Here is a 26,059-nt window from a genome sequence, read left to right on the forward strand (position 1 = left end):
CTTCCTGCCAACACCAGGTCTGCCAAGGCCAATAAATCCAGCTTTTATTGTTCCACAAAGACGTGCCACTCGTCTCAGTCTTATCTGCTGAGTCCATAGTAGCCAGACACTCACTGACGTATTTTCATAAAGGGCTATAAAATATATTTCCCTCTCAGACCTAGCTACAAATCATATTGTCCACCAGTTATTTAGGGGACATGGCTGGTTTAGCTTTGTTGTAGCAATTTCAACTTTTTATATTAGAGTCAGAGTCACTGCTTGAGATACTGCGAGTTTGTCTACCACAAAATTGTTTGCTATAAAAATAACAATGGTCCAATGAGGATGAACAAAACTAGGGCCTCCTGACTTTCCTCTTTTTTCAAATGTAAATTTTTTTGCTCCGTCTAGTAGCTACTATAGTGAAACGTAACTCGTGCGATGTTAACCAGTAGTAAACTGTTAGTTGTAGTACTAGACTAGTACCACGCAGTTGTTAAATAGTTTTTGTCACTGTTTGTCAGCCCCAGTCCTCGAGTACCCCTATCCAGCGTGTTTTCCATGTCTCTCTCAGCTAACACAACTGAGGATTGTTATCAGGATTCAGCTTGCTGATGAGCTAATTGTTTGAAATACCTGTGTTGGATGTGGGAGACATGAAAAACAGGCTGGATAGGGGTACTTGAGAACCACTGGTGTAAATGATGCCTCATTAGTAGCCTAACATGTTTTTGTGCAGAAATATGGGGGGCAGTACTGTACTGGAAAACGTCACTAGTAAGTCTTTGCAGTGCTCCCTAGTCGTTCTACTAGTGCGTTGTGGAGACAAAAATGAGCACACTATGGGGTAGATGCCACGGATTTCCGGGTTTCACACATCAGTGTCGTTTCTGGCCACTGATGGCCGCGTTCTAACACTCACCCCCACCCCTGCGCCCCCCAACCGAACTCCGTGAAATGCTTCGGACAACTGAGACAAACACACTCGCACCCGTCGACGGGAACGCGCAACCGAGGGGCTGAAGCGCAAGAACTGGGACGCGGCCCAGACGTCGCAAACAGGAAATGGAAACAAAGCTGATGTGTGAAAACCAGGAAGTCGGAATTCCTGCCTCCTCCATGGCATACACACCATAGTACATCAAATGAACAGTCAAACGTTAAAGTCCAAAGACAACATTCCAAAATGCTTTATATGACAGGCTTTGCCAGACAACACCCCTTCAAAATAAACGTTTACTTGTGTTATTCTTTATGGCATCATATCGCGCACCCTCATCTTATTTTGAAAATGTCTACAGGAAGTTTTATTCCACTGCAATATACCTTGTCGTGCCACAGTCGGGCACTGTTTTCGCCTCATAAGGAAGTGCAGGCCTGTAGGGAGTGAGCGCCAATGGAGGGGGCTGTCGGCTTTGGCTAGTTGCAATTCGTGATTTGGGAAAGACGCCGCATACCGGAAGACCAGGCATACGGCTTCCTGGCTGAAAACAAAAACACCATGGACTGTTAAAATCACGGGACAGTCGCTGAAGAACATGGAGCCGACAGCGGGGGAGAGTTAAATTACCGAGCGACGTCGTTTGCTGTAGCGTCTCTGCACATCTGGACGTTAATTGTGGATTATTAGGACGTGTTGGCGCCGGGGAACCTTTTGTTCTGTGTTTTTTATTTTCGTGGACACAACCGGGCTTCCCCTACGCTTCGTCGTCATTCTTTAGGAGTGACAGCACCCTGGTCGACTCTTCTTAACTGGTAGCAGATTATTTGTCCACAAATGGACTACTAGCAATTGTTTTTGTCCCTGTCTTTGCCGTGTGTGTAGCGGCCACAGCAGTCATGTTTGCAGTGCGCATCGTCACCGCAGACTTCTACCTGGCAAGTCCTATTAAAGACCTCGACGTGTGTTACTCGGAGTTCAGGGAAAGCGATGTGAAGAAGGTGCCGGTGGTGCGGATATTTGGAGCAACGCCCGCAGGTCAGTAATTTAATTGTCAGTCTTTTTGTCAAAGAAACCTGTACTGCATTCGCCGTACACCACGCGGCACGAGACGTGGATCGCGCTAGGGCTGTATATTGCACGCGCGTTCCCCCACGGGACCGCAAACAACAAAACAGGAGGTGGACTGTGGAACTACCTCGATATTACACAATGACATGACAATGTGGATAATTTAGTCGTGTGGTTGCACATTGTTGCAAAGCGTGGAGCACTGTTGCTAACCCACGCATGCTGTCTGCCTGCAGCGGAGTGATCCCCCTCCCTTCCCCTTTTAGTCCAGACGGCTTTATGGAGGCTCCCACAGCCCCATCATGGCGTGGCGTTGGCAAGCTCCTTAGCTCCCAGGGCTCGACGTTATTATGTAATTTTAGGACTGCTGACGACGCTTTAATTGATGACGTTTTTGTTTTCATGAATGTGCATGGCTTGCAATAGAGAACCAATGATATATAGCTTGAAAATAAGCACCCATGCACATTATAGGCTACATATAATTATCTTTAATTAGAGTATGCACACCTCCAATATATTAGTCCATTACTTGACCTACAGTAAACTGAAAATGTGCCCAAAAGACATAGATGCTTCTTGATGTCAGTCAGTTGTTGCATACTGCATCTGTCTAGCATAACACCAAACAACAATGGATGGGTAATCTATTTTATGTTAAATAGCTTGCTTGTTAAATAGTTTGCTTTCTGAAAATGTGACAAATTGCTCTTATGCATACTCAAATACACAGTACACTTTGGACAGAGGAGTGGCAACCACGCTCAGATACCCAAGAAATATGGGTACCCTTTTCCCCTTGTTGCTAAACAATAGCACATTTTCCTGCATAATGGATCATCTTCTTTATCTTAGATTAAATCATTTTCTGTCTGCAGTATCCTCTAACCATATTTAACAGGCAGTGACTGTATTTTGTAAACCTGTGTCCCAGTATGCTTCCTTAGAGAATGACCGGGCAGATTACTGCGTGGGGATTAAATATACCCCAAGGGTCCACAACCCCCGGTGCACCGACCAGTCCCACAAAGAATGTATAGCCTTGTTTAGAATTACTGCTTCAGTACAGATTTATCACAATTGGTGTATTCAGAAACTCCACGTCCATTTTGTCTAATGCAGTGATCGGCTGATTAATGAAGCCACAAAATCCACAAAACTGTGTTACCACAATGAGACAAGCCACTCTACATTAAAACAGAAGTCCCTGAATTATTTTGAAAGGGAAAAACCATGAGCATGAAGAACAGAAAGAAAGATTCAGGGCCACCATTGCAACAAATGTTGAGTCTGCGCCGAGAGCAACAACCTTTAAGTGTCTTAACTTATTGCAAAAGCTAAGAAGGCCCTTACTATTGGTGAAGAACTTATTTTGCCTGTTAACTACGGATCTTTGCAGTGAACGTTTTGGAAAGCCTGCAGTGAAAAAAAGTTGCTAACGTCTACGTCATAACTTTGATGTTGCTCTCTCACTCTGATAAAGGACAAAGGAAGATAGTTTGCCAAATTCGGCACTGGAGAGATGTCTCCACAGTTAGCTTGCTTTGCTATAGGATGCTACTAGTCTAAGCCATCGATGATGGATTTACGGAACCAAAATGCACAAAATCTAAAAATAACCTTTTTCCGTAGCAGTTGACAAAATGAGCCAGCGCACCTCTCCGATTCAATTTGAATAATTTTCGAATATGTGAATGTGAGACTTTATAAAGCGCATTGGGCACCGTATGGTGTAGGTAAACTGCTATAAAGTGGAACCTTAATTCAATAGACCTGGAACCAACGGGACCTGGAACCAACGGGACCAGAACCAACAGACTTTGGATTCAAGTAGTTGTCAAAGTCTATTAGTTCCACAGTCTGCCTCTGTTGTTAACTGGCGCTGTGGCGGAATGAACAGAGACCGATACACGTATTTCCAGGTTGTGCTGCTGTTTTCACAGATATAGTCCCCTCCAAATGTACTGGAACGGCATCATGGTCAATTTCGTCTTCATATGGATGTAAATGCCATGAAATAAAAACTGAGATAAATAACTTTTGTCTCAGTTTTTCAAACCCAAATGTCTTCAGCACACAACAAAACCAAAAGACTTGACCATGCAATACATAGAGTTGTGCTTACCTGAAGAGTTAATACACGCACGCTCTGTAGAACAGAAATTTATTGTTGTGTTGTTGTTATTGTGGTGCTCAAATTGAGGTACGCTATACTCCTCCTAATGCAAACTGTGCATGTAAACTAATAATCTAAAATTTGAATGAATAGGACTACGCTTAGCTATTCCTCTTTTTATTTAATTTTCAACACACATATGTGTGGAAGGCACTACATTTTGGCTTATTGTCACTATGGAAACAACCTGAGGCGGACGCACAAAGATTCGTTGCCACTGCATTTAGAGACTGCCTGAAATTAGTTTGTCCGCATACTGATTTTTTTTTTCCACAGTAGATTTTGGATTTGTCATATAAAGAAAATGAGGCACAGTTTGTTGCTACATCTGCGTGCCACTCTGATCCGGCCTGAATTACAGTACATTCCCCAATGTGGTGCGTTTTTAAAATGGGCGCCAGTCTCTCATGAGATGATGAAAGGCCTTCACTGATTAAATACACAGACCAACCGCACTATTTTAAACATTTCACTGTTGTTTTGAATCAGACTGATCAGGTTGTTAGAATGTTGTAGCGACACGTCTGTTTGTGTGCTGCATGATCCCCTGGCGTGTCAACATAACATCAGAGTCTGTGTTTTTATTAATTTATTTAGTTTTAGAAATACATTTGTTGGTACTGTCTGGAATGCATTGACTTTGTGTCTATGCAGTATTTCTCCGTTTTCTTTTCAAAGGGGCCTGGAGCTGAGATTTTGAACACATAAGCTCTTACTTTTATGTCATCTGTGCTCTCTCGCTGGTGCATCTGCTCTGCACCACGTGGCTTTGGCTGCAATCCCAGACCTCGTACTGCCTGTCCTTCCATGACCTAAGCCGTGAGCACTCCCACCAGTCAATCAGCTCTGTGTAATTCAATGCCTGCTTCCTGTTATTTATTTATTTTTAAAGCTATCTCTAGCGTGTGTGGCCTGTCAGAGCATGCTGTGTACATACACACCTGCATCTGAAATGAATGGAAAATTCAAACAGTAAAATTTGGCCTTTCCTCACACGGCAAATAATTGCTGATGAAGGAGTATTTAACTTCTTGGATCTTAACTTATTGGTGTCCTGCTTGGTTCAGATTTATAGAAGAGCTTTCTAAGCCTGTTTTGGTTGTTCAAACGTGTGGGACAAGAGAGTGAGAGGAAGTGAATGACCAGCAGAGAGAGGAATGAAGTGGAGGGCCCCTTTCACCCCAGGTTTAGCTCTCCCCAGGGGAACTTTTAATGCCATCTAAAGGAATTCCTCATGGACCCAGTAATAGGATAATAGGAAATTTCAAAAGGACTCCCCCACTCATTAGGATGGACATTGTCCCCTTAACTGTTTAGTTTTTCTGGTTCATTTACATTTGCGAACTACTCCACTTGTATGAAATTACTTTGTTGTTAGCACATGGTTTTGAGGAGATCCATTTGGATTTTTAAACCTCACACTTAGATTTACAGTAGTCTTCTTTACTCCGATCTGTTTGATCAGATGGGATTCAGAGGAAGGCCTTGTAGCAAGCAGCAGTTTCCCCAAAACAACTTTACTCTGCATTAAACCGCTAATCCTTAACCTGTGACAGTTTTGTGCCTGGATTTGAGGCCCGGCTTCGTGTCGTAGGGGAGTCATCGTCAATGCAGTCCATCTAGTCATATAACAATAACCTGTACAAAGATTCCCCCCAAATAACGGAAACGTAAGCAAGATCACCCAATTATAGAAAAACAGCTAAATATGTTAAGTATAGCGAGCAAGATAAAATAATGTGATAATATTATTATTTTGTAATTCTATTGTCTGTTTGGATAGTTTTGATATGGGAGTAGATGGTAGCTTGTAACAAAGATACACAAATAAATACTTGTTTACACACATTGACTAAACAGCATTTGTGATCGTTAGGTTGGTTACATTTTGGTGTTGAATGGGGGAATGTACAATTTAAAAAAGTAACCCACTGCCATGTACAGTAGTTTCTGGACTATAAGCCACTACTTTTTTTCACTTGCATTCGACCCTGCGGCTAATACAAAGGTGCGGTGTATCCATCAGATCACAATGGGGCGCACTGTAAAGGAAGCGCAAGAATGTCAGGCAGAGCAAAACAAACCAAGCGAGCCCAAATACAGTAGGAGAGACAGAACGAGAGCGAGACAATTTGCGCCCTCTTCATGGAAAAGAAAGTAGCGGGAACCGGGTGCGGTAACATTATAGTCGGGTGCGGCTTATATATGTGACAAATTCCAGTATTCCCCAAATTTAGCGAGCGCGGCTTATAGTCAGGTGTGCCTTATAGTCCAGAAATTACTGTAATGAGGTTTGGTTTACAACATGAATTCAGTATATAGACTTCTGTTGGAGACAAGCTTCTTGTGGTTATCATGGTAATGACAGTTTTTCAGTTGAAGTTTTTAAACCATCTTGTACTGTATTGTTACTTGTAGTTGGTCAGCTACTCTTCAGGTATCCAAGTTTTTGGGAGTCATCTCAATGTAGTGGTACTGTTAGCATTATCAAATAATTTTAGTGCTGTAGACATAATTAAAAAATTGCCACTAGTTGTCGGAAAGGCGATCGTTTAAATTAAATTTTCCAATTTTGTGTCCTCATTTTGATTCCAGTTCCAAACGATTCTCAATACCGATTCTTTTGGGGGCAGGGAGGCAAAAAAAAAATTGGGCATGGTTTAAATCAGAGGTGTCCAAAGCCCAAACTACGGTTGTTCTCTCTTCTTCTTTTTTTAAGCGGCCTGCAGCATAGACCAAAATGAACATTGAGCATCAAATCCTGGCAGCCCCTATAGTGCTGCTATTGTGGATTGAGATGAGTTGAGTTTGATGCCTGCCACCTTACAGCGTTCTTGTCTCAAGTTTGAACACTCAAGCCCAAGGGAAAAAAATTCTGTCTCCCAAAACTCGCAAATTGGGTCACGTGCATCTCAAGGCACCACTACTGCTACGTGCAACTGGTGGTGCCTCTGATTGTCCAAGTAAGATTGCAGTATGGCTCTGTGTGGTGTAAGGAGACACCTGGGTTAGGTCTTCAGCTCAGTTCTGTGGGCTTCCTGCACCATTAACGTACAGAGGCAAGGGACAATCTTTTATCTCCCAAGCTCCATGAGTGTGACTACTTAGTACTTACCCTTGCTTCCTCCACTAGAGTTCTAGGATGTTTCAAGGCAGATGGAGTCCTTGTACACAATGGAATGAACGACTCCAGCACGCTGAGAAAAGTTTAACATTACTGCTGTAATAGGTTGAACACTTACAGTACAGTATTCTGCTTTGCTATGTAGATACACCAAAATAATCCCCATTATCTGCAAATATGGTCACACATTTTCCTTTAAAATAAACAACACTGCACAGCCAGACTGGCGTCCACGCACCACTTTTAGACTGAGACTGCAGTGCAGACCAAAGGGTCTGTTTTGATAAATTTTTAATTCCATTGCAGTGTACAGTCAGTGTGAGGGTAGGCTTATTACAAAATGGGAGGGGATTGTCTGCTAAAAATAGCATAGCTGTTGTGCGTTTCTGTGCATTTGCTTTTGCGTTCAGTTCAGCTTGCATGTGCACTGTGTTACACTTGCTGCTTAACAGGCCATCCCTACTGGTCACTTGGAAGATACAGTACAGAATTTTGGATTAAGAATGCACGATAATATTGGTGGCCGATAATTATCAGCAATTATCGACCAATCTGACTTCATAGAGATAAACCAGATAATAAAGAAATCTGCCGATAATTATCGACTAATTTGACGTTATACAGATAAACCGGATAATAAAGAAATCCGCCATTAATAATAATAGACGTTGGTCCATCTGTTGTGGTGGTTGCTCAAGTTGTGCCCAACTCCTCAACCCCTTCCCTCTCCTATGGTAGTGTCACATATTTGTGACGTCATAATGCGCACGACCTCGTGTTCACAGAAGATGCATCATGGCGACCTGTCAGGTGCCAGTGTGGGCTTTCTTTACTGTCCTGTTATGGAAATTAACTATTTAACACACATTAACTTAAGTTTATACTGTATTGTGGACACTTGTATTTTCTTTAACAATGGGCTTTTCACTTCTTGTACATGAAGCAATATCGAAGTGACCTTAACTGATAAGTCTGCTCGAAACAGACTGCGTGCTTTCCTGTCTAGCTGACTCTCCTAACAAATCTTCCCATGATAATTTACTGTGCACGCTCTCACAGATCACTCCTTGTAGACTGCTATGTAAGACTTGTGTATATTTGATGTTTCAAATGTAAAGAAACCGAAAAGACAAATAGTTTTCCATACTGTTTTATTAATCTCGTTTAACTACTGAAAATTCCACAACACTCCCCAAAATGTTACCCTCGCAGTTTTTTGTTGCATTTTTAAAACGTGACTGTTTTGTTTTGGCAAACTCAAAATGAGTTACTTATTGTCTTTGAAGCAGAGATATCTGTAAAATTGAGCTTCATGGCGCTTTAAACAATGTTTCAATGTTAGACTCATAGTAGGACTCGGAAGTACTGGTTTATCGGTATTGGTTGAAAATAGCATTATTTTGCATCCCTATTTCGGATGTTTGCCAAAACTGATTGTTGGAATTAAAGCTATTCTTCCCTTGAGGAATGCAGTCAAGAACCACTCTCAATCACTCGGCAGCAATTTAGTGTCTTCCTCTGTGCCTTTGACTGTGCGTGCGTGCGTGCGTGCGTGCGGGGAGGTGGGGAGGTGGGGTTCTCTGTTGCTGTTCTCTCCCTTGCTCTCTGTGTGCGCTTGCAATTGCATTCATCAAGTTTGACAGATCTCCATCCATCCATTTTCTGAACCGCTTAAATCTATGGACTGCAAATCAAGTTCCCATAATGGAAGCACTTCTAGTTCTCATTTTAATCCAGCAACTATTCTGAACATGCCTTATAGGTTCTGCCTGGCTGCATTGAATCACCACACACACGCACACGCCCCCCCCCCCCCACACACACACACACACGCGCGCACACACCGGCCGGAGGGCTACTGCGTATGCAACTATACCTTAGGCAAACAACCATTTTGGAAAAAAGTGTTGCATTCAGTGCCGTTCGTTCATTAGCATCGAAGCTTTTGGGTATTAAATAGTCTAGATGAGTCCTTTCGCCTAATGTCTTGATGCTAACCCCGTTTGCTGTTATTCATATCAGGCAGCGTTACGCTCGGTATCTGGTGAAATAATGCATCACAGCTAGCTGTCAAATGGTCATTAATGAGCAGCGAAGCTAGCGAGAGCTGGATGCTAACCCAACCTAAACCCAATCGCCACTCTTTATTAGAACGCAGAGAAGAAGCAAAGTGAGGAGGTAGAGTGTAACCTTCAGGGACCGAACATTTTCATTACGGGGTTTATCTTGTGTTGTTCCTGGCTATTTTGCGTTTTTCCCCCAGAGATTATTATAAGCGTTTGCAATGCTAGTAATGGTGCTAAATTTGTTCATGTTTTTGGAGGACACGGAAAACACCTCATGCACTTTAAACGGACTGATGCTTCTTGTGAAGAAAATAAATAACAGCTGATGTTTGTTTACTGCTTGGCAATCATAATTTACGTTTGTTTATGCTACCCGTAGTTTGTTGAGAATGTGTCTTAACTGTGGAATTCATTTTGCGCCGCACATTTTTCCAAACGCCCTGCTCGTGCAGTACAGCATCAAGCCACAGTTAAAAGCTGTATGTGTTCCACCAATGGCACACTAAAGTGTACTTGGTAGTAGACTCCTTTGAAAATCCCACCTGCATGCGGCCCGTGGGCCGCCAGTTGCCCACCGCTGATGTATACAATGTGGTCCATATTAAAATAAGTATGACACCGTCACACCACTAATGAACACAAACACTCTTGTGTATGTCCATCTTGTGCCCGTGGGCACTGCTTGGCCTAAATGTCCTACTCTGATGTGTCACATATTCATGCACAGTGCTCTGGTCAAACAACTTTCTTTTCATGTCTCCCCTCTCTTCTTTGTCTGCTCCGAGAAGTTCAGCTGAGGTAAAATGGAAATGATGCGTTCCAAGTTCATAGGATTTTTCCCTGTGAACACTCTAATTTTCACTCTCACTGAATGGACTGCTCGTGTCTCTCAGTGCTTGGGCTTCCTCTCCCTCCAGCTAAATTCTACCGCTCATCTCTCATTTACACTACAGTCACTCGTCTGTTGCTGTCCATGCAGAGATAAATGCTACTGCTCTCCCCCTGACTATTTTGGTCCATTGTTTTCTTTTCACTCTTTTTATTGCCCGTCAGTGACTACGTTTACATGCAGGCAATATTCAGGTTATGGTCAGTATTCGGGCTTCTGGAACAATCGGAATAACACGTTTACATGCGCAAGTTGACCGAGTTACCCCCGTATTCATGGCGTTTTGAATAACCTGATGTAAGGGGGTGTAGAACGGACACCATCATGGCAGAAATAGACGTAATTTCCGCTTCTAACTTTAAACGGTCAATAAAATACATTATATTCATGTCACCACGCTAAATAAAGTACTCGGTTTCCAACTCCCTCCAGAAGTGCGGTTCTGTACACGCCAGAAGCACGGACTTACTTCGTTTGGATAAAGCGGAACTATGTGTGTGTCATCTAATGTTCCTACACGGACGTGTATTGTTGAACATTGCAAGCTGGAGATAAACATTGTTTAAGTATTACGAGTAGGGCTGGGCTATATGGCTCAAAAATAAAATCTCAATTTTTGCAGTCATTCAGGACGATTACAATTTTAATTGATTTTAATATAATAAAATCAACAATTATTTATTTAAAGGTTTCATTTATTCAAAAGTGATTCCTGTGCAAAATGTTCAGACAACAATAATGTATACTGATTCAAAATCAGTTATAACATTAACTTAACATTCATAGTTTGTGCTTAAATGCCACAATTAAGTAGTTGGTAGCTATTATTGTAAACATGTCTCGTAAACCACCCATCCAGCACTCTGACACTTGTGCAAAATTACAACTCACAATAACATTTGGATGTAACAGAACATAAGAACAACAGCTTTTAATAAGCCAGAAGATAAAACTCGATTTCACGATTTAGCAAATTTTCAACGATTCGATTTTTAAAATGACGATGTATCTAATTAATTAGATTTATTGCCCAGCCCTAATTATGAGTGATGTCGCGTCTGTCTCGCATGAATAGTTAACGTATCACAAACTGTGGCATTTTTGCCATAGAGGCACAATATAAAGTGAAAACGGCGCGGAGAAATCAATGTATTTAAGCGAGGCCCGTGTAAAACGGCGCTGCACATACAAGTCGTTACTACAAAGACCAAGATTCCTTGCAAATGCAAATAAGCCAAGAAGAGGAAAAGGAGACGAAGAAGAGGTTGTGAGCATGCGCACTACAAAGAGCAATGTTCCGTTGATTCAAGGTATTCCGATTGCGTTTATATGAACCAGTAATCCTGTTATGACGCTTATTCTGGTTTTTAGAAACTCGAATAAGAGCATATTTGGGTTATTGCGCGTGTTTACATGGCCTTTCAAAACCCGAATATTGCCAATATTTTGGTTTTAAAAGGGTTATTGCCTGCATGTAAACTTAGTCTGTGAGTTTTGCCCAGAAAGTCCATAGCCCCGTTTCCACTTCAAGAAGTTCAGGTATAGGGAGGAGGGTAGGGACTTACACAGGAACCGTCCTCCCGTGGCTATGTCTCCACTGCAGAGTACGACCCAGTTTCGCGACCTCATGAGTTTTGATCAACACGTATCGCCATGCGACAGTTTCTCCCATGACGTCACCCAAGCATGTCGCAAAAACCAAAACAAAAGCAACGAGGAAAGAGGAAAACGTAAGGCATTTGCTGTTTTTTTCTATTAATTTTTTTATAATTTTTATTTTGCATGTGCGTGTGTGTGTGTGTGCATGTGTGCGTGCGTGTGAGTGTGTACTCATTAGTTCACCTAAAACCTATTAAAAATCCCATACCGTTCACCTAAACCGAATACTTCAGAATCCAGCTAGAGTCGTGAGGTTGTCAGGAGACCCGAGGAAGGATCAAAGAATAGAAAGGAAAGTGAAATCCAGCACCGACCTACTACCCACCGGGTTACCAATCAGTCTTTCACCAACCCCAGAAACCTCTAAATTCCAACAAATTAGGGAGACCTCGAGACCAAAGGAGAGACTGAGGAAAGGAAGGAAGGATAGATGAAGCAGAGTGAGATCCACAGACATCAGCCTCCACCGATTCAATGACCAGAGGAAGAAGCAGATTGTGTTTGAATTTCGATAGATGCTGGTGTGGTGGATCTGGCATGCATGAAAACCTCCACAAAAGAGGGGAGCCGTCGACCCCGGCCAGGACAGAGCAAGCACAACCCCCCAGGCCCCGGCAGCGCCAAGGGACAATGATGATGACATGTCAAATCGGTAAAATTACCAAATGAACAATACTGAGCTCTCAAAATATATATATATATTTTTTTAAAGGCATTTGCTGTTTTTTCTGCTTTTTATTGTTGCGTGTATGGCGTGGATGGATGGTTTGAGTGATTCGAAAATGACTGGAAAATTCGAAAACGGATAGCAGTGAGTGGAAAGAAAATAAGCAAAGCATTATTAGGAGATTTCTTTTGGTGGAAGAGTACTTAGCCGAGAATGCATGTCGTTATCACAATGGATATGAAGGGTAAGATATTTTTATACTAATTAAAACGTTAACCCAATCGGCGCCAGAGCCCAACCGAGAGCTTTTCGAGGCCAGCGGAGTACCTACCGCCACCGGTACCCTCGAGAAGGACCTCCGTTCGGCCCCCCGTATAAGTGGCCCTGTGGGGGTGGCTCCTGCAGTGGGGACATGCACATACTGGGTACATTTACCCCCAAAGCCCCTGCGATGGAAACTCGGCTCGTGTGATCTGTGGACTTGGAAAAGGTATTTTATGGAATCGCTTGGTGTCTTCCCTTTGGGAAGAGCCTACTCTGGCAGAACTGTACCATTTAGAAGTAATATTTATGTATTTATTACTGCATAGAAGTGTTAGTGCTGTAAATAGTCATTTAAAAATACAGACTTAACCTGCAATTTAAATCCAGTCTTTGACGGGTGGCAACATTAGCATGCCAGTGAAAATTTCAACACAAAGGGGCTTTTGTAGTGAGTTTGGGTGTTACACCCTCACTTTGGTCATTGTTGGCAGTGTTCAATCTCTGATACGACGTCAGAAACTGGCAAATTTCCCATTTTAGTTCAACTGCCTTTCTCACATCGGCGAGGGTATGTGCGTAATTTTGTGCTGGAGGGTAACATTACCGTATGTTTCCACTTTTATTGGTTGTTCTGTGCATTTAAATAAATCACTTGTGAAATGACATTAGAGGCAAAGAATTCTTTGTTAGTTTGAGGCAGGTTTCCCAAGATGTGCTAAGTAGACTAAAAATATGTTTGCTAACTTGGCTCATGATACACATTGTCTATCCACTACAGTAATTTCTGGACTATAAGGCACACCTGTCTATAAGCCGCGCTAGCTAAATTTTTGAAAGTTGATTTAATTTTTAGGCAATGTCGATCAAAGTAGAACTAAGCAGCGAGTTGTGTGTCCTGAAAAACTCTTAACTAATTGTTAACTTGAATGTTCCTGCTTTGAATTTTGGCTGCCCAACTAGAAATTTCAGAAGACAGGACAGGACGTTCCTAGCCATTCTGTACACTCACACTTTCCTCCTTGTGATTTACTCTGTGATTTTGGTGTTGAGGTTTGTGCTCTGTGAGTATTGCTTGACATTTGAACATATTTCCATTTGCCACTGTGGAATTTGACTCACACGGAATAGTCGCTTTTGCCTAAAGGTGCATTTGTATGATTACCGATTACTTACATTTTTTAAATATATATTTTTTTACAAACTAAACATTTAATAGCTGTCAAACTGCATTGCTTGGCCAGTCAATAATTCTGTGATTAACGCCACATTTCACAGGTGAGGCATGTTTACAGTTTGGAAGCACATACCCCCGGATCAAAAGTTTCCAACATATCGATTACAGACACCCATACACCCCCGCTGCTTTAGTATAATGGCTACTATGTATTTTTTTGTGTTCTGTAAAATGTTCAACACAAGTGATTCTATAATGCCTTCCACCAGGCTCATTCACTGTCATATGGAAAATGATTCCACCTATTGACTATTAGCAGGAATTAAACACGATAGTCACTTTTTTTTTCTCTCTTAAATGGCTCTTGAAAAAAAAAAATCCCCTTTGTTATGGCTTTCACAAGAACTCATCAAAGTGGAACATTGCTGTGTTCCAAATGCAAGTTCACACAGTTTGCCGATGCAGATTGCTCCATCAACAAAATTACATGTATTACACGTCGAACATTATTTCTCACAGTAACATCCTTAGTTGATGTGTCATTTTAACCCTGTTTATCAACCAATCTTAGTGTGCTTCACAACTCATAACAGCTGAGCTGAATGTATTCCAGAAACTAAAAATGAACTAGTGGTGAGAGGGGGGATTCATCTGTCACTGTTCCAAGCAGCCAGACACGCATACACAGCACAGGCCAATATAATTTGTGTAATAAAGTTGAGCCCTCTTCTGCTCTTATTCAAACACCAACTGATTCCCCTCCCATTCAGCTTTTCCATGAGATAAAATCAGTGTAGGGCAGAATTGAATCCATTTGGAAGCAGCGTGTGAATTTAAGGGTAGATAGTTTTCTGGTGTCTGTTTGGTCTCTTTACACAGGCGGTCTTAATACTGTACAGAAAAAAAAGGTTCCATTTATCCTTTTCTTGTTAGGGTAATCAAAGTCTTGGTTCTGCCAGAATGCTCCCTTCATTGTAATTTGAGAGCCGTCCTTCACTTAGATTGACCAGGATGTATTTAGAATGAGCGTCACTTATAGATGAATCATACAACCACCCACTGGCAGCTATCGTGTTATTGGAACTTAAGCAGTGGATGAGATGAATGGTGCCAGCTTTGCTGACCTAGCCTTTCTCCCTTTCTTTACAGTCAAATGTATGCTAATAGGCTTCTTGTCACCAATGCAGAAAGCTAATGTTTGTAAGTAGCTTTACACCTCTTTGATGTGGACAGTAACGGGCTATGTCGTGATGTAACAGATGATTGATATGAAAACAAAGATACACTGTAGATGATAAGTTTCTCCTTGTTTTGTTTAATCAACAGTTGGATTGAGCTGAACATGATGATCATTCTAAATAAGAATAGAACTCACTATATACAGTACTCGGATACACTGTGCATGTAAACTGGCATTTTCAAATTGATTTCCCAGAGCATATCAATCGCACCGATTCATCTTAAGTGCACCAATCACTTTAGTAAGTGATGGCTAAGCTAAGGAGGCAAACATGTATAGACAAGTCTGGAAGAGTCAAGCTGATGCTCAGCACTGCCTCCTGCTGTCTGTCTGCCAGCTATCACAGAACCACCGTGAGCTGAAAAAGCAATAGCTTCATTTCTTTGCACCTCCTCATGTGCAGCATATTGTTTTAATTTCGACACTGGACTCGTGCTGTGTGAAAAAATAAAAAAATAAATGAACATAATGTACCTCTGACCATACTATGCACTGCAGCAGGAATAGGATCAATAGTGCAGCGTCTGCAACACAGCTCACCCCCGTGTGACTCCTCAGCAATGTTTATGAGGGAGTCACGTTCCTAATTCCATCTCTTCTTCCCTCTGTACCAACTAACATAATTTCTTTCTCAATCCATTTGATAAACCCCAAAACCTTGCTGATGCTCCTCCACCATAGTTGTTGCTTTCACTCTGCATATTCTTTACTGGGTATAAATGTGGGATAATCACATTTTCTCTTTCTGCAAGGTGTTTGATGGAAGGCTTCAGTCACCCACCATATTAAAGTTCAAATTTAGTGGATTTGCATCTATTAATACCATAATTACATCATACAGGGAGGGTGCTTGTAAGCTTTGAGGGGCATTTTTGATATTGCCATTTAAAAAAATTATTATATAATGCTCTTATTGGTGCCTGTCTTCTATTTAATCAAATGCTTGATACTAATCACACGGTGATGATCATTATGTCACGTTGCAGGTCAGAAGACATGTCTCCACCTTCATGGAGTGTTTCCGTACATCTACATTCCATACGATGGTCATGGACAGCAACCGGACCTATACATGCATCTGGTGGCCTTCAGCATTGACAGAGCACTCAATGTTGCCATGGGAAATCCTGCTTCCGACGTCCAGCACATCTTCAAGGTGGTTATGGTTTCTGGCATGTAAGTACCCAAATGCTTCTTTCACTTGTTCTGCCAAATAACACTATGAAATAGGGCTGGGCAATCAAATAAATTTGATTAATCGTCATTTTAAAAACCGAATCGTTGAAAATTTGCTAAATCGTTAAATCAAATTTTGGCTTCTGGATTATTAAAAACTGTTGTTCTTATATTCAGTTCCACCCAAATGTTTTTGTTTGTTATTTTGCCCAATGCTGGATGGGGGGTTTTACAATAGCTACCAACTAATTATGGCATTTAAGCACAAACTATGAATGTTAAGTTTATGTTAAAACTTTTAAAAATTGATCCATTTCAGGAAACTATTTATTTAAATTTTCTGTTAACGTTGCAAGAGATGCTGTTGACCCTGGGAACTTTCTGCACCTTCTGTTTTTGTTTGAAATTATAACTAAGATAAGTCAAATTTGAATACTTAGAGATTTTTAAACATTTTGGAAAACTTTATTTACTGTAGAAAACAATAGGGAGCTATATACTTGTTTAGGGTTTTATTGAACTTTTTAAGACATGCTACTGCCCTTGGGAGATCTCTGAACTTTTAATTAGAATTTTAAAACAAAGATGTCTATTGGCTAAGATTTTTTTTTTTTTTAACTCCAATATTTTACGATTTCTTAAAGTTCCTAAATAAACATGCTCAAAAATTCAACAAATTTAAGAGCTGGACTTTGTATTATATCGGTTATCCAAATATCGGTTATTGGCGTCCTTGACTACTAATAATCTGTATCGGTATCGGCCCTGAAATAACCATATCGGTCTATCGCTAGTAATCATCGTGAAGGACTGAAAAAAATCGAGATGTTATTTTTGTGGCCATATCGCCCAGCCCTACTATGAAATTGAACTTTAATCCGTAAACGCTGGGAATATGCTTTCTTCCAGGCCTTTCTATGGATATCACTCCAAGGAGAAGCACTTTATGAAGATCTATTTGTACAATCCTCAGATGGTAAAAAGGTATGTTTACAGGCCATGTGATAAGTGAATGGCATTTATGACGGTTGGGAATTCCGTGTATCGCACCAGAAACCTAGGAGCAACTAGTCACTTGCTATATATATTCAGTTGTACAAATTGTGAGGATGGCGAGCTTATAATCTGCTTCAGTTTGTAAAGCAGTATGTGAATCTTCAATTAATTCATGAGGGAAGATTTGGGATAGAAAATAATAGCTTGATTTACACTGCATGATTCAAGTTGCACAATTTTGATATGCTTCATGGTTGCCTAAATGGGGGAGGAAAAAGCACATCAATTTTTTTATATTTTTTTTTAGTATGGGGTTTTTGTGTCATCTGCCTCCATTTCCCCCAATTTTTTGTAAAAAACCTGGAGCCTGTCCCGGCCGTCTTCAGACAGTAGGAAGGGTACACCCTGAACTGGTTGCCAGCCAAACACAGGGCACATTACACAGACAAACAATCATTCACACTCACAATCACACCTAGGGACAATTCAGAGTGTTCAGTAGTAAACATTTAAATACACATATCTGCCTATGTGACTGCAGTGGTAACGAACAGATCAAATATACACTGACAAACAACACAAGCAATTGGACCTGCAAGGTGCGCACACACTCTTATTTCCAATTACAAATTAGTGAAAATGCTGGGTGGCTATTAACTACTTGTAGCCACAATGGCCTGTAACTGTGAGTAAAGTAATTGTCAAGCCCTGCATCCCACATCAGTGATGTCAGACTTTGTAAATTTGTTTTTTTGATCAGCCTTGCTTTGACCTTGAGGGTTTTTTACTTTTTATGACATAACAATAGACTTGCTGGAAAATAACATCATAAGTATTGGGAACAACAAACCACACATTTCCCTGTGTTCAGTATACTAGCCAGTATATGTGAATTATACAAAATGATAAGACATTGTAATCAACAGCATTATCTCTGTGCCAAGAGTTTATACAGTAATAAAGGTTCTTATAATGGTGTTGTGTTTTTGCTCCAATAAGCTTTTGAACATTCTGTTTCTGACAGAGTTTGTGAGCTGTTGCAGAGTGGAGCAGTGATGAACAAGGTTTACCAGCCACATGAGGGCCACATCCCATACCTGTTGCAGCTTTTCATCGACTACAACCTGTATGGCATGAACCTGCTTAACCTTGCAGCGATTAAGTTCCGTGGCTGCAAAGACAAAGGTAGGGAGCAAGGGTCAGGGTGTGTGTTCGTGTGTATTTCCCCCCAGATAACCTTTATTAGTAGTGTTGCTTGAACAGAAAGAAACATTACTGTGCTATGTTTCAAAGCTACTCATCTCATTGTCTGATGTTTTGCATTCTCAAATCATTCCCAAACCAAATTAAGTGGTGATTTAGATCAGGGGCTGTTGTTGTCAACTGTGGCCTTGCAAAGCCCTTTGAGACTCTTTTGTGATTAAGGGCTATTACAAATAAACTTGACTAGACAATCCTCTTTGTATCATTTAAAATTTCCAAAACTCTGAAAGAAACATTTCTGTCAAATGTTTTCTGATAGGAACTTAATGTGTGTCTGCATGGTCAGAAGCTGTAATTGTCAAACCTCATCCAAATCTGTCTTAAATTAATACGCATATGGCGTTAATTTGAACTGGACTTGGAAAATCCCTTTTTACATGCTCAGGAACTATTATCTTTCTGAAATCTCAGCAGATCAGGTTCTTGTTTCTCTGACCTTTTTTTTAATGATTTATTACATGCTCTTGAGCGATTCAGAAGATATTCTGAACCTCCTTTTTATCTATTATTATCCAAGGACTTTGCTATTCACTCATGAATTTCCAGATGCAATTACTGGAAGCCTGGTCCAAGGTCTGTGTGCGCTTTTCATTTCTGTATCAGACATTCTTGGCCTTACTTTCCATGGGCACATTATTTTTCCTGTGTTACTGCTTGTTTGTTGCCATTGCGGTTTTGTTTAATAGGCAATGTCGCAGAAAATGGGTTCTTAACGGAGTCTGCAAAAAGCCAAATATAGGCCTCTTTCTGAATCTCGCACCAGCATTTTTGTTAATAAGTCTTCTTTTTGTGCCATCCCAGTAAGCGCCTACATGCTATGTAAGGGAATTCCACCTTTTGATTTTAATTAAGTTCTATTGTTAAAAATATCACTTGCCTTGTCCCTGATGGAAATTGGGTTTGCACATGACCCCAACCCTCTAATGCATGAATGGAAAAAGAGTTCCAATATGCCATGCAGCAAAGAACTGCAATACTTCAACAAATGGGTACAACAGTTCACCTACTTTGACCCTCAAATTCCAAAGCTGCAGTTCTTAATGTGGGACCAAGTGAAGGAATGATGAAAGGGGCCAGACTGATTACATGCAGTTTAAAATGAATGCAAAGGAGACTGCCATAATTTCCGGACTACAAAGTACACCTGATTAAAAGCCTCACCCACTAAATTTAGCCATAAAAACAAATATGGACGTATACAATATTGTCTGCTTCGCTTTATTAGCCGTGGTTTCCACATTGTAACATTGGGGGATATTTGCAAGGAAAGAGGTCACACGGGTGGATTTTAAGAACAGCAACTTCTAAATTCCTTCGATACAGATAAAAGTTTTTTTCCCAAACAACGCCGAACACGGATAGTTAAACAGTAGCCTCCCAGAAAAGTCAACAGCCGTCGTTACATACGTAGTCTCTCTTGTCGCATGAGGAAAATTTGTGCAGTCCTCTTCAACATTGCAGCAGTTTTTTGAAGTCCGTTGGTAATAATGCATTTTTTTTCAACGCGTGAGGAAAATAGTAACCATACCTGGGATGTGGCTGTGTTCAGAATGAACCAATCACATTCAAACTTGTGCAGCATTTAGCGATTGCTACCATTTATTCTTAAGCCTAAATAAATATCAAACTTGCTACAATTTCAGAGGATGTGTCAACAGACCCAGACCAGCAGACCCCCAGCGCTCATTCCAGCAACACTCCCTGTAAGAGCCCGTGCACGTCCAAACTCAACTGCAGCACCTTTGGGGGCACCTTTGTCCGCTGGGAGGAGAACGCCATTCCCTGGTGAGTCCTATCTAGTATCTACCACGCATCTGCATTACGAATAAGTACCCAAGAGATTCAGGTTCTATTTTGGAACCACCACCTAGGTGCATTTGTTTGCTATTTATTTCCACTGCAAAAAAATGTTTTCCTTTTTGACCCGTTTACTTCTTGTCTGCGCTTTTAAATATATATAAACTTTTTGGGAGGATTAGTCACTATTTTCCCATCTTGTTACCATTAGAATTGGTTATAATCCACACGTTACCACAATCTTACAGGAATTATAAATCAGCGTCAGATGCTGTAATGGCTAACTAACCATGGGAGATTTCATTTTTGGGGGGGTCAGAATTTAACATGGAAAAGCCTATTTAACATGTTTTTTGACAAATCACAAATTTAGGCTATAAAACTGTTGCGCTTGCTTGCCGGTATTTATTTTTTATTTTTTTATGGATAGTTTGTTTTTGTTTGGTTGCCCAGGGCATTTTCTGAGCATTGATGAAAATGGAATTTCCGCTTGAGGTGTCGGTGTTAGTTTCCAACTGTATTTTTGTGTGTGTGTTTTTTTGCGATGGGCCAATCCTCGCTGTGTCGCTCTGTGTGCGACAGGTATTAGAGTCACGGGTGAGCTACCTGAGCCTATTCCAGCTCAGTTTGAGCGAGAGGCAGGGTACACCCTGCACTGGTCATCTATTAATTGGAGGGCACATATAGCCAAACAACTCACGTTTACTCATATGCACATTTTTGAGTCTTTAGTAATCCTATGATTCGTGCATGTTTGGAATATGGGAGAAAGCCAGAGTACTCGGAGAAAACCTTGACAGCACAGGGAGAATGTGCAAATTCCCTACACGGAGATCTGTACTCAGGACCTCTTGACTATGATGCAGATGTGCTAACCACTACTTCACCTGGCTATAAACTCAGATATCTACCTGTATGTCTGTTGTATTTGAGACCTCATCTTATGATGCTAAGTTCTGCCTGTTTGTCTGCAGCTCTCTAGTCCTGAATGAGGTGGAGAGGCAGAGCACCTGTGAGCTGGAGGTTGATGCTGTTGCTGTAGATGTTCTCAACCGTCTCGAGATTGACAGTAAGGATGCTCAGGAAAATTAAAAGAGCTTTTTGGGCATTAAAATGTCCCCTTTGCTAAAGTAGAAGGAACTAGAGGTCATCCTTTTGGATGTTTGAAGAAAAAAAAAGTGTTATGCTGAAAGTATTTAGTTCTTGTCTGACTCATTTTTTTCCCACCCAACCATTTTCTGCTATTTATCCTTATGTTCAGGATCATAGGGAAGTTGAAACCTGCCCCAGAGGCATTGTACACACAAGACTGACCACCAGTCGATGGTAGAGCTAAGATATAGCGATAGACAAGTACCAGAAAGCAAGACTTTGGTAAAAGTTTAAATATCTTAACGGGGAATTTTAGAATGCCAATATTTCTGTGACTTTAGATAGGCATAAGAGGTACTTCCTGTAAATACACTCACAGGTGTGTAACATACTTGTCACCACCACCATTGAGTTCACCGTTGCAGCTGTTTTGATAATCATGTACTGCTGACAAATCTTGCAATTAAGTCTTCAGAAGTCTTGCAATCACAAGAAGAACATGCAATCTCCACATAGAAAGGCACAGGCCAAGATAAGCCAGTAGTGCCAACACGACTGTTCTGCTTTTTCCACGAAAAGCAGATCTGTAATTCTTGGGGTTAAAGTTTGTTGTTCCTTGCGTTCATTATTTGGTGTGCTGTCATTTCTTCAGATCAAATTGGAAGGAACCCCGGCCTACAAGCAATCTGGGAGGATGAGAAGCAGCGGAGAAGAGAAAAGAACAAGGACTCTCAGATTGAAACCCCAGAATCGCAAGGTCAGCAAGTTGTTACCAGAAAGGTGGTGTTATAAATAAAACGTATTCTTTTATCCGTTTTCCAGTATTTGACTAAAATTTATTTTGCGTATGATTAAGAATATGATCTCCAGAAAAACAACCAGTTGAATTTGTTTTTCCTGTTTTCCAGACCGTGCATTTGTCACTTCAACTGAGAGTGAGCAAATCTTCATGAAAAGATTCAAGGAGATTGTGAAGGAAAATAAGTTTGATGTGTAAGTTGCACCTTTCCTTTAATCGGTCTTCTTTGCTGGCAACCTATCCATGGTATACCTCCCCTGTTGCCCAGTCAGCTGCGATAGGCTATAAGTCGCCTGTGACCATAGCAATGTAGTGTAGTAATGTAGGATGTAGTTTGATGTTGTTTTGGGGTACTTCCTGCTCCAAAAATTGCACTTTAAGTCAGTGAGTAAACTAAATCTAATAAACATTATGCAAAGGACTGTAATAGTAAAATATCAACATATCCTAACTCTAATTTATGGGATACTCTTTTTGATACTCCTTTACATACATATTAACAGCATGTTTCTGGAGTAAACCAGCTACCAGCTACCAACAGTTTACAGTGAGAACACAAAAGGACCGTGGACTTCTTTTCTGACTATAAATTGCGTGTCTGTACTATGTTATAAAAAGAATGTATACATTAACATACACATAAAAAAATGTATGCGCTTGACTCTGCAAAATAATCATATTGCATGTACAAGTCTGCGTATGGGGGAAGCAGCAGACACAATATAAAACTTTTAAACAAAACAAAATTGACTTTAGCACTGTTTGTCTCTGCTGTTTTACATCTTGTCTTTAACACAAATATATAAATAAAAATGCACTTCAAAATGGAGCTTTTGGACGCTGAAAAACAATCTTATGTCAACAATCTTACTCCATCAGGGTTCTTTTTTCTGTGCAGATACACACATGCACGCACGCCACACACATTAGTAAGCTAGCCAATAGCAGCACAATAGAGACATTAATATTCACACTTGTTTCTCTTATTCCACTCAAAAATGACAGTGATGGGCATAAGCCTTCAGTCTGACCACCTGCAACGTTCCCTAGCTTTGGGGAAAACTTCAGCTAACTACCTACCTACCAAGTAGCATGATTAAAACCACAAAAAAAAAATAGCTGTACAGTATTTTTGTTGTTTAAATATTACTTTTAAACTCTATGGTTTATATACATACTATATCGTTTTCTAGCTTGTTAAAAAAACATACAGTAAAAATATATCTATACTCTAAAGTTTTGGGGGTGCTATTGTTCGCTTTGGGCTAAATACGCGTCTGGTATCAAACATCCCTAATTGAGAGGATGGCAACGTACGTCAACTGGAGGAGGGAACATCATTGTCACATCTTTACCGGTGAAGTGTCAGGACTGAGAAAAGGAATAAACAGTCATTATTCTCAGATTTAAAGAGGTGTGGCTTGATAGCGGAACATGTTAATCACTGCAGTAATCTCTTGACACCTAGCAGACTTCATCCCTTGACACTTTTTAAAGTCATTAAGATGACTAATTAAGAGACAGTCACAGCAGCACATTCACAGACTATTGGGAGCACTTTCCTCATGAGGCTCGCCAGCACTTGGAATGATAATGAGGCTGAGGTAAAATCTCATTTAGGTACTCTTGTCATGCCACACACTGGAGAAGCAACTTAATGTTAAATGTCATAATTTTTAATGATTTATTTCCTTGATTCTACTTATTCAAAATATGTTTCTAACCTTGCTGTGGTGAGTTGCTAGGCAGTCAGATGAATGCAAAGCCCAGTTGTTTGCTAGCCCATTCATATTACGTCTCAAACACAAAAGGTTGTCACACACCACTTAAGCTGTACACCCCCCCCCCCCCCACACACACACAATTATGGTATAAGATATGCCTCACTTGCTCTCCACACCTGTGTAGTCAGCCACTTAAATTTACACTCACCACCACTGCATATGTACACAAATACCTCAAGTGTGACTGACTGCATGAGCACCAACAAACAGTCCTTTACTTTATCCATTATATAGCAGCCGTTGCTACAGGACTACTGCTGTTATTTCTGTGTCTTTTTAATGCTCACTTGAGATGCACTAATTGGAAATTCTCTTACTTTTCAGGACTCCGGCTTCCCCTGTTGGTGATGGAGATTCTTTCCGTGATCTCACCTTGCATTCGTCTCTCCATTTGACACCAGAGGAAGTGCAGTGTACACCTGCTTCAGTTGTGGAGGTGCACAGGGACTCTGAGCCAGGTCAAGATCAATGCACATTTTCCCTTTAAAAAAACAACAACAAATCACATTTTTATTTTTTATTTCAAAGAGCCATATGTACTTTGTGAAATAGTTTTAAAGTCACAAGGTAGACCTTGCTTATTAAATATATTCATGACCTTCAGTTGTTCTAAAAATGTAAGTATTATCAGGTATTGTGGATCCTTTGAAGCTTGTCATGGGTCATAATCTTGTTCTAAAATGTAAGAGACATTTCTCGTTCATTGTAGCAGTATACAGAACAGAATACAATATGAGATTTTCAGAAAAAATATTGAACTCACTCCCACACTTGCAATTTTACGTTGCAATTTCCACTTATTTAGGCCTCACTGTGCCCTCATATGGTCGTAATGCACTGCAAGGTTGGAGCTCTCGTTGCTTTATAATATTGCATGCTTCTGAGATGCTAACTGTGATTTTCATCTGTTTCCGTAGAATTTGTGAGCAGTAGAGGTACAATCCCAGAGGAGGCTATTGTTGATGAGGAGGCCATTTTATGTCTCCTGCAGAATAGTCAGAGCTTCCTACAGCCCTCTCAGACATCCAACCACTCACCTTTATTAGGTAAATAAAGAAGAAATGTATTCTCCCAAAGTAATATTTACTTGTTGAACAATTTATATTAATATTATGCTATTAATATGATGCAGTTTTTCATGTTAAATTAACTAATCAAGTGAAAGCATAATTTAGTCATTGTTGGAGTCTTGTCCTCATGCTTATTTGACCAAGCAAAGCCTTTCAAAATTCTTTCTGTTTGGGCCAGTATATTGAAAGGGAAACTATAATTGTGTCAATATCTTTTTTTAATAAATCTAAGTTTACCATTGCTTTGATCCAACTGTAAAAAGGAGTATATGGAAGGGCCAAAAAAAGGTGAGACTTTCTCATATATTTTTATAAGATTCTACATTCTGCTATCATGAAGTTGATCTTCTTCATTTTCCTTTTACATCTCTGAAGCAAATTAAGTTCTCCCAGTGCATTTTCTATTGTCTTGTGACTCAGACACTTCAAGCTTTTTCCCCGAACAGTATTTTAAATACTGTACAGTTCACATCTTTATGAAAGGAGTTGCTTAGCCTTGAACATAATGTAATTGTCTTTTTGTTATCAATGCAGATAGCAGCCAAGACCGTGCCATGATGGATTTGCTGGCGGGCTTGGCAGATGACATCAGGACACCTGGTCTGCATGGTTCACAGTCCCAGTCCCTTCCAGGTAGTAAAAGCTGCCACTACAACAGTGACGATGAAGAGGCAAGGCTGGAGTTAGACAAGGAAGAGGCACAGCTCAGCATGACAATGTCACAGAGATGGGACAACGAGCCCCTGGAAAGCTCGTCCTTACCAAGGTCTGTTTATGCAATGACACTATTCCTTGTTTCAGTGGTCTAGAGTAAAGAGAGACATTTCACT

General features: G+C 40.6%; 1 protein-coding gene across 1 annotated transcript in view; it reads left to right on the plus strand.

Moving 5' to 3' along the window:
* The first annotated feature begins 1,352 nt into the window (after positions 1-1,352).
* Positions 1,353-26,059, plus strand: part of rev3l (REV3 like, DNA directed polymerase zeta catalytic subunit) — a 47,826-nt gene continuing 23,119 nt past the window's right edge. Inside the window, exons 1-11 of the mRNA XM_086060766.1 lie at positions 1,353-1,960; positions 16,239-16,428; positions 17,338-17,412; positions 18,449-18,609; positions 20,331-20,472; positions 21,459-21,553; positions 22,229-22,333; positions 22,485-22,569; positions 24,484-24,617; positions 25,077-25,205; positions 25,764-25,995. Coding sequence (XP_085916892.1) covers positions 1,822-1,960; positions 16,239-16,428; positions 17,338-17,412; positions 18,449-18,609; positions 20,331-20,472; positions 21,459-21,553; positions 22,229-22,333; positions 22,485-22,569; positions 24,484-24,617; positions 25,077-25,205; positions 25,764-25,995 — 1,487 coding nt within the window. The 5' untranslated portion in view covers positions 1,353-1,821. The remainder of the gene's footprint in view (positions 1,961-16,238; positions 16,429-17,337; positions 17,413-18,448; positions 18,610-20,330; positions 20,473-21,458; positions 21,554-22,228; positions 22,334-22,484; positions 22,570-24,483; positions 24,618-25,076; positions 25,206-25,763; positions 25,996-26,059) is intronic.

This window comes from Leptonotus elevatus, chromosome 18, assembly GCF_054856555.1.
Source record: "Leptonotus elevatus isolate MCC_2025b chromosome 18, RoL_Lele_1.0, whole genome shotgun sequence".
NCBI lineage: Eukaryota > Metazoa > Chordata > Actinopteri > Syngnathiformes > Syngnathidae > Leptonotus > Leptonotus elevatus.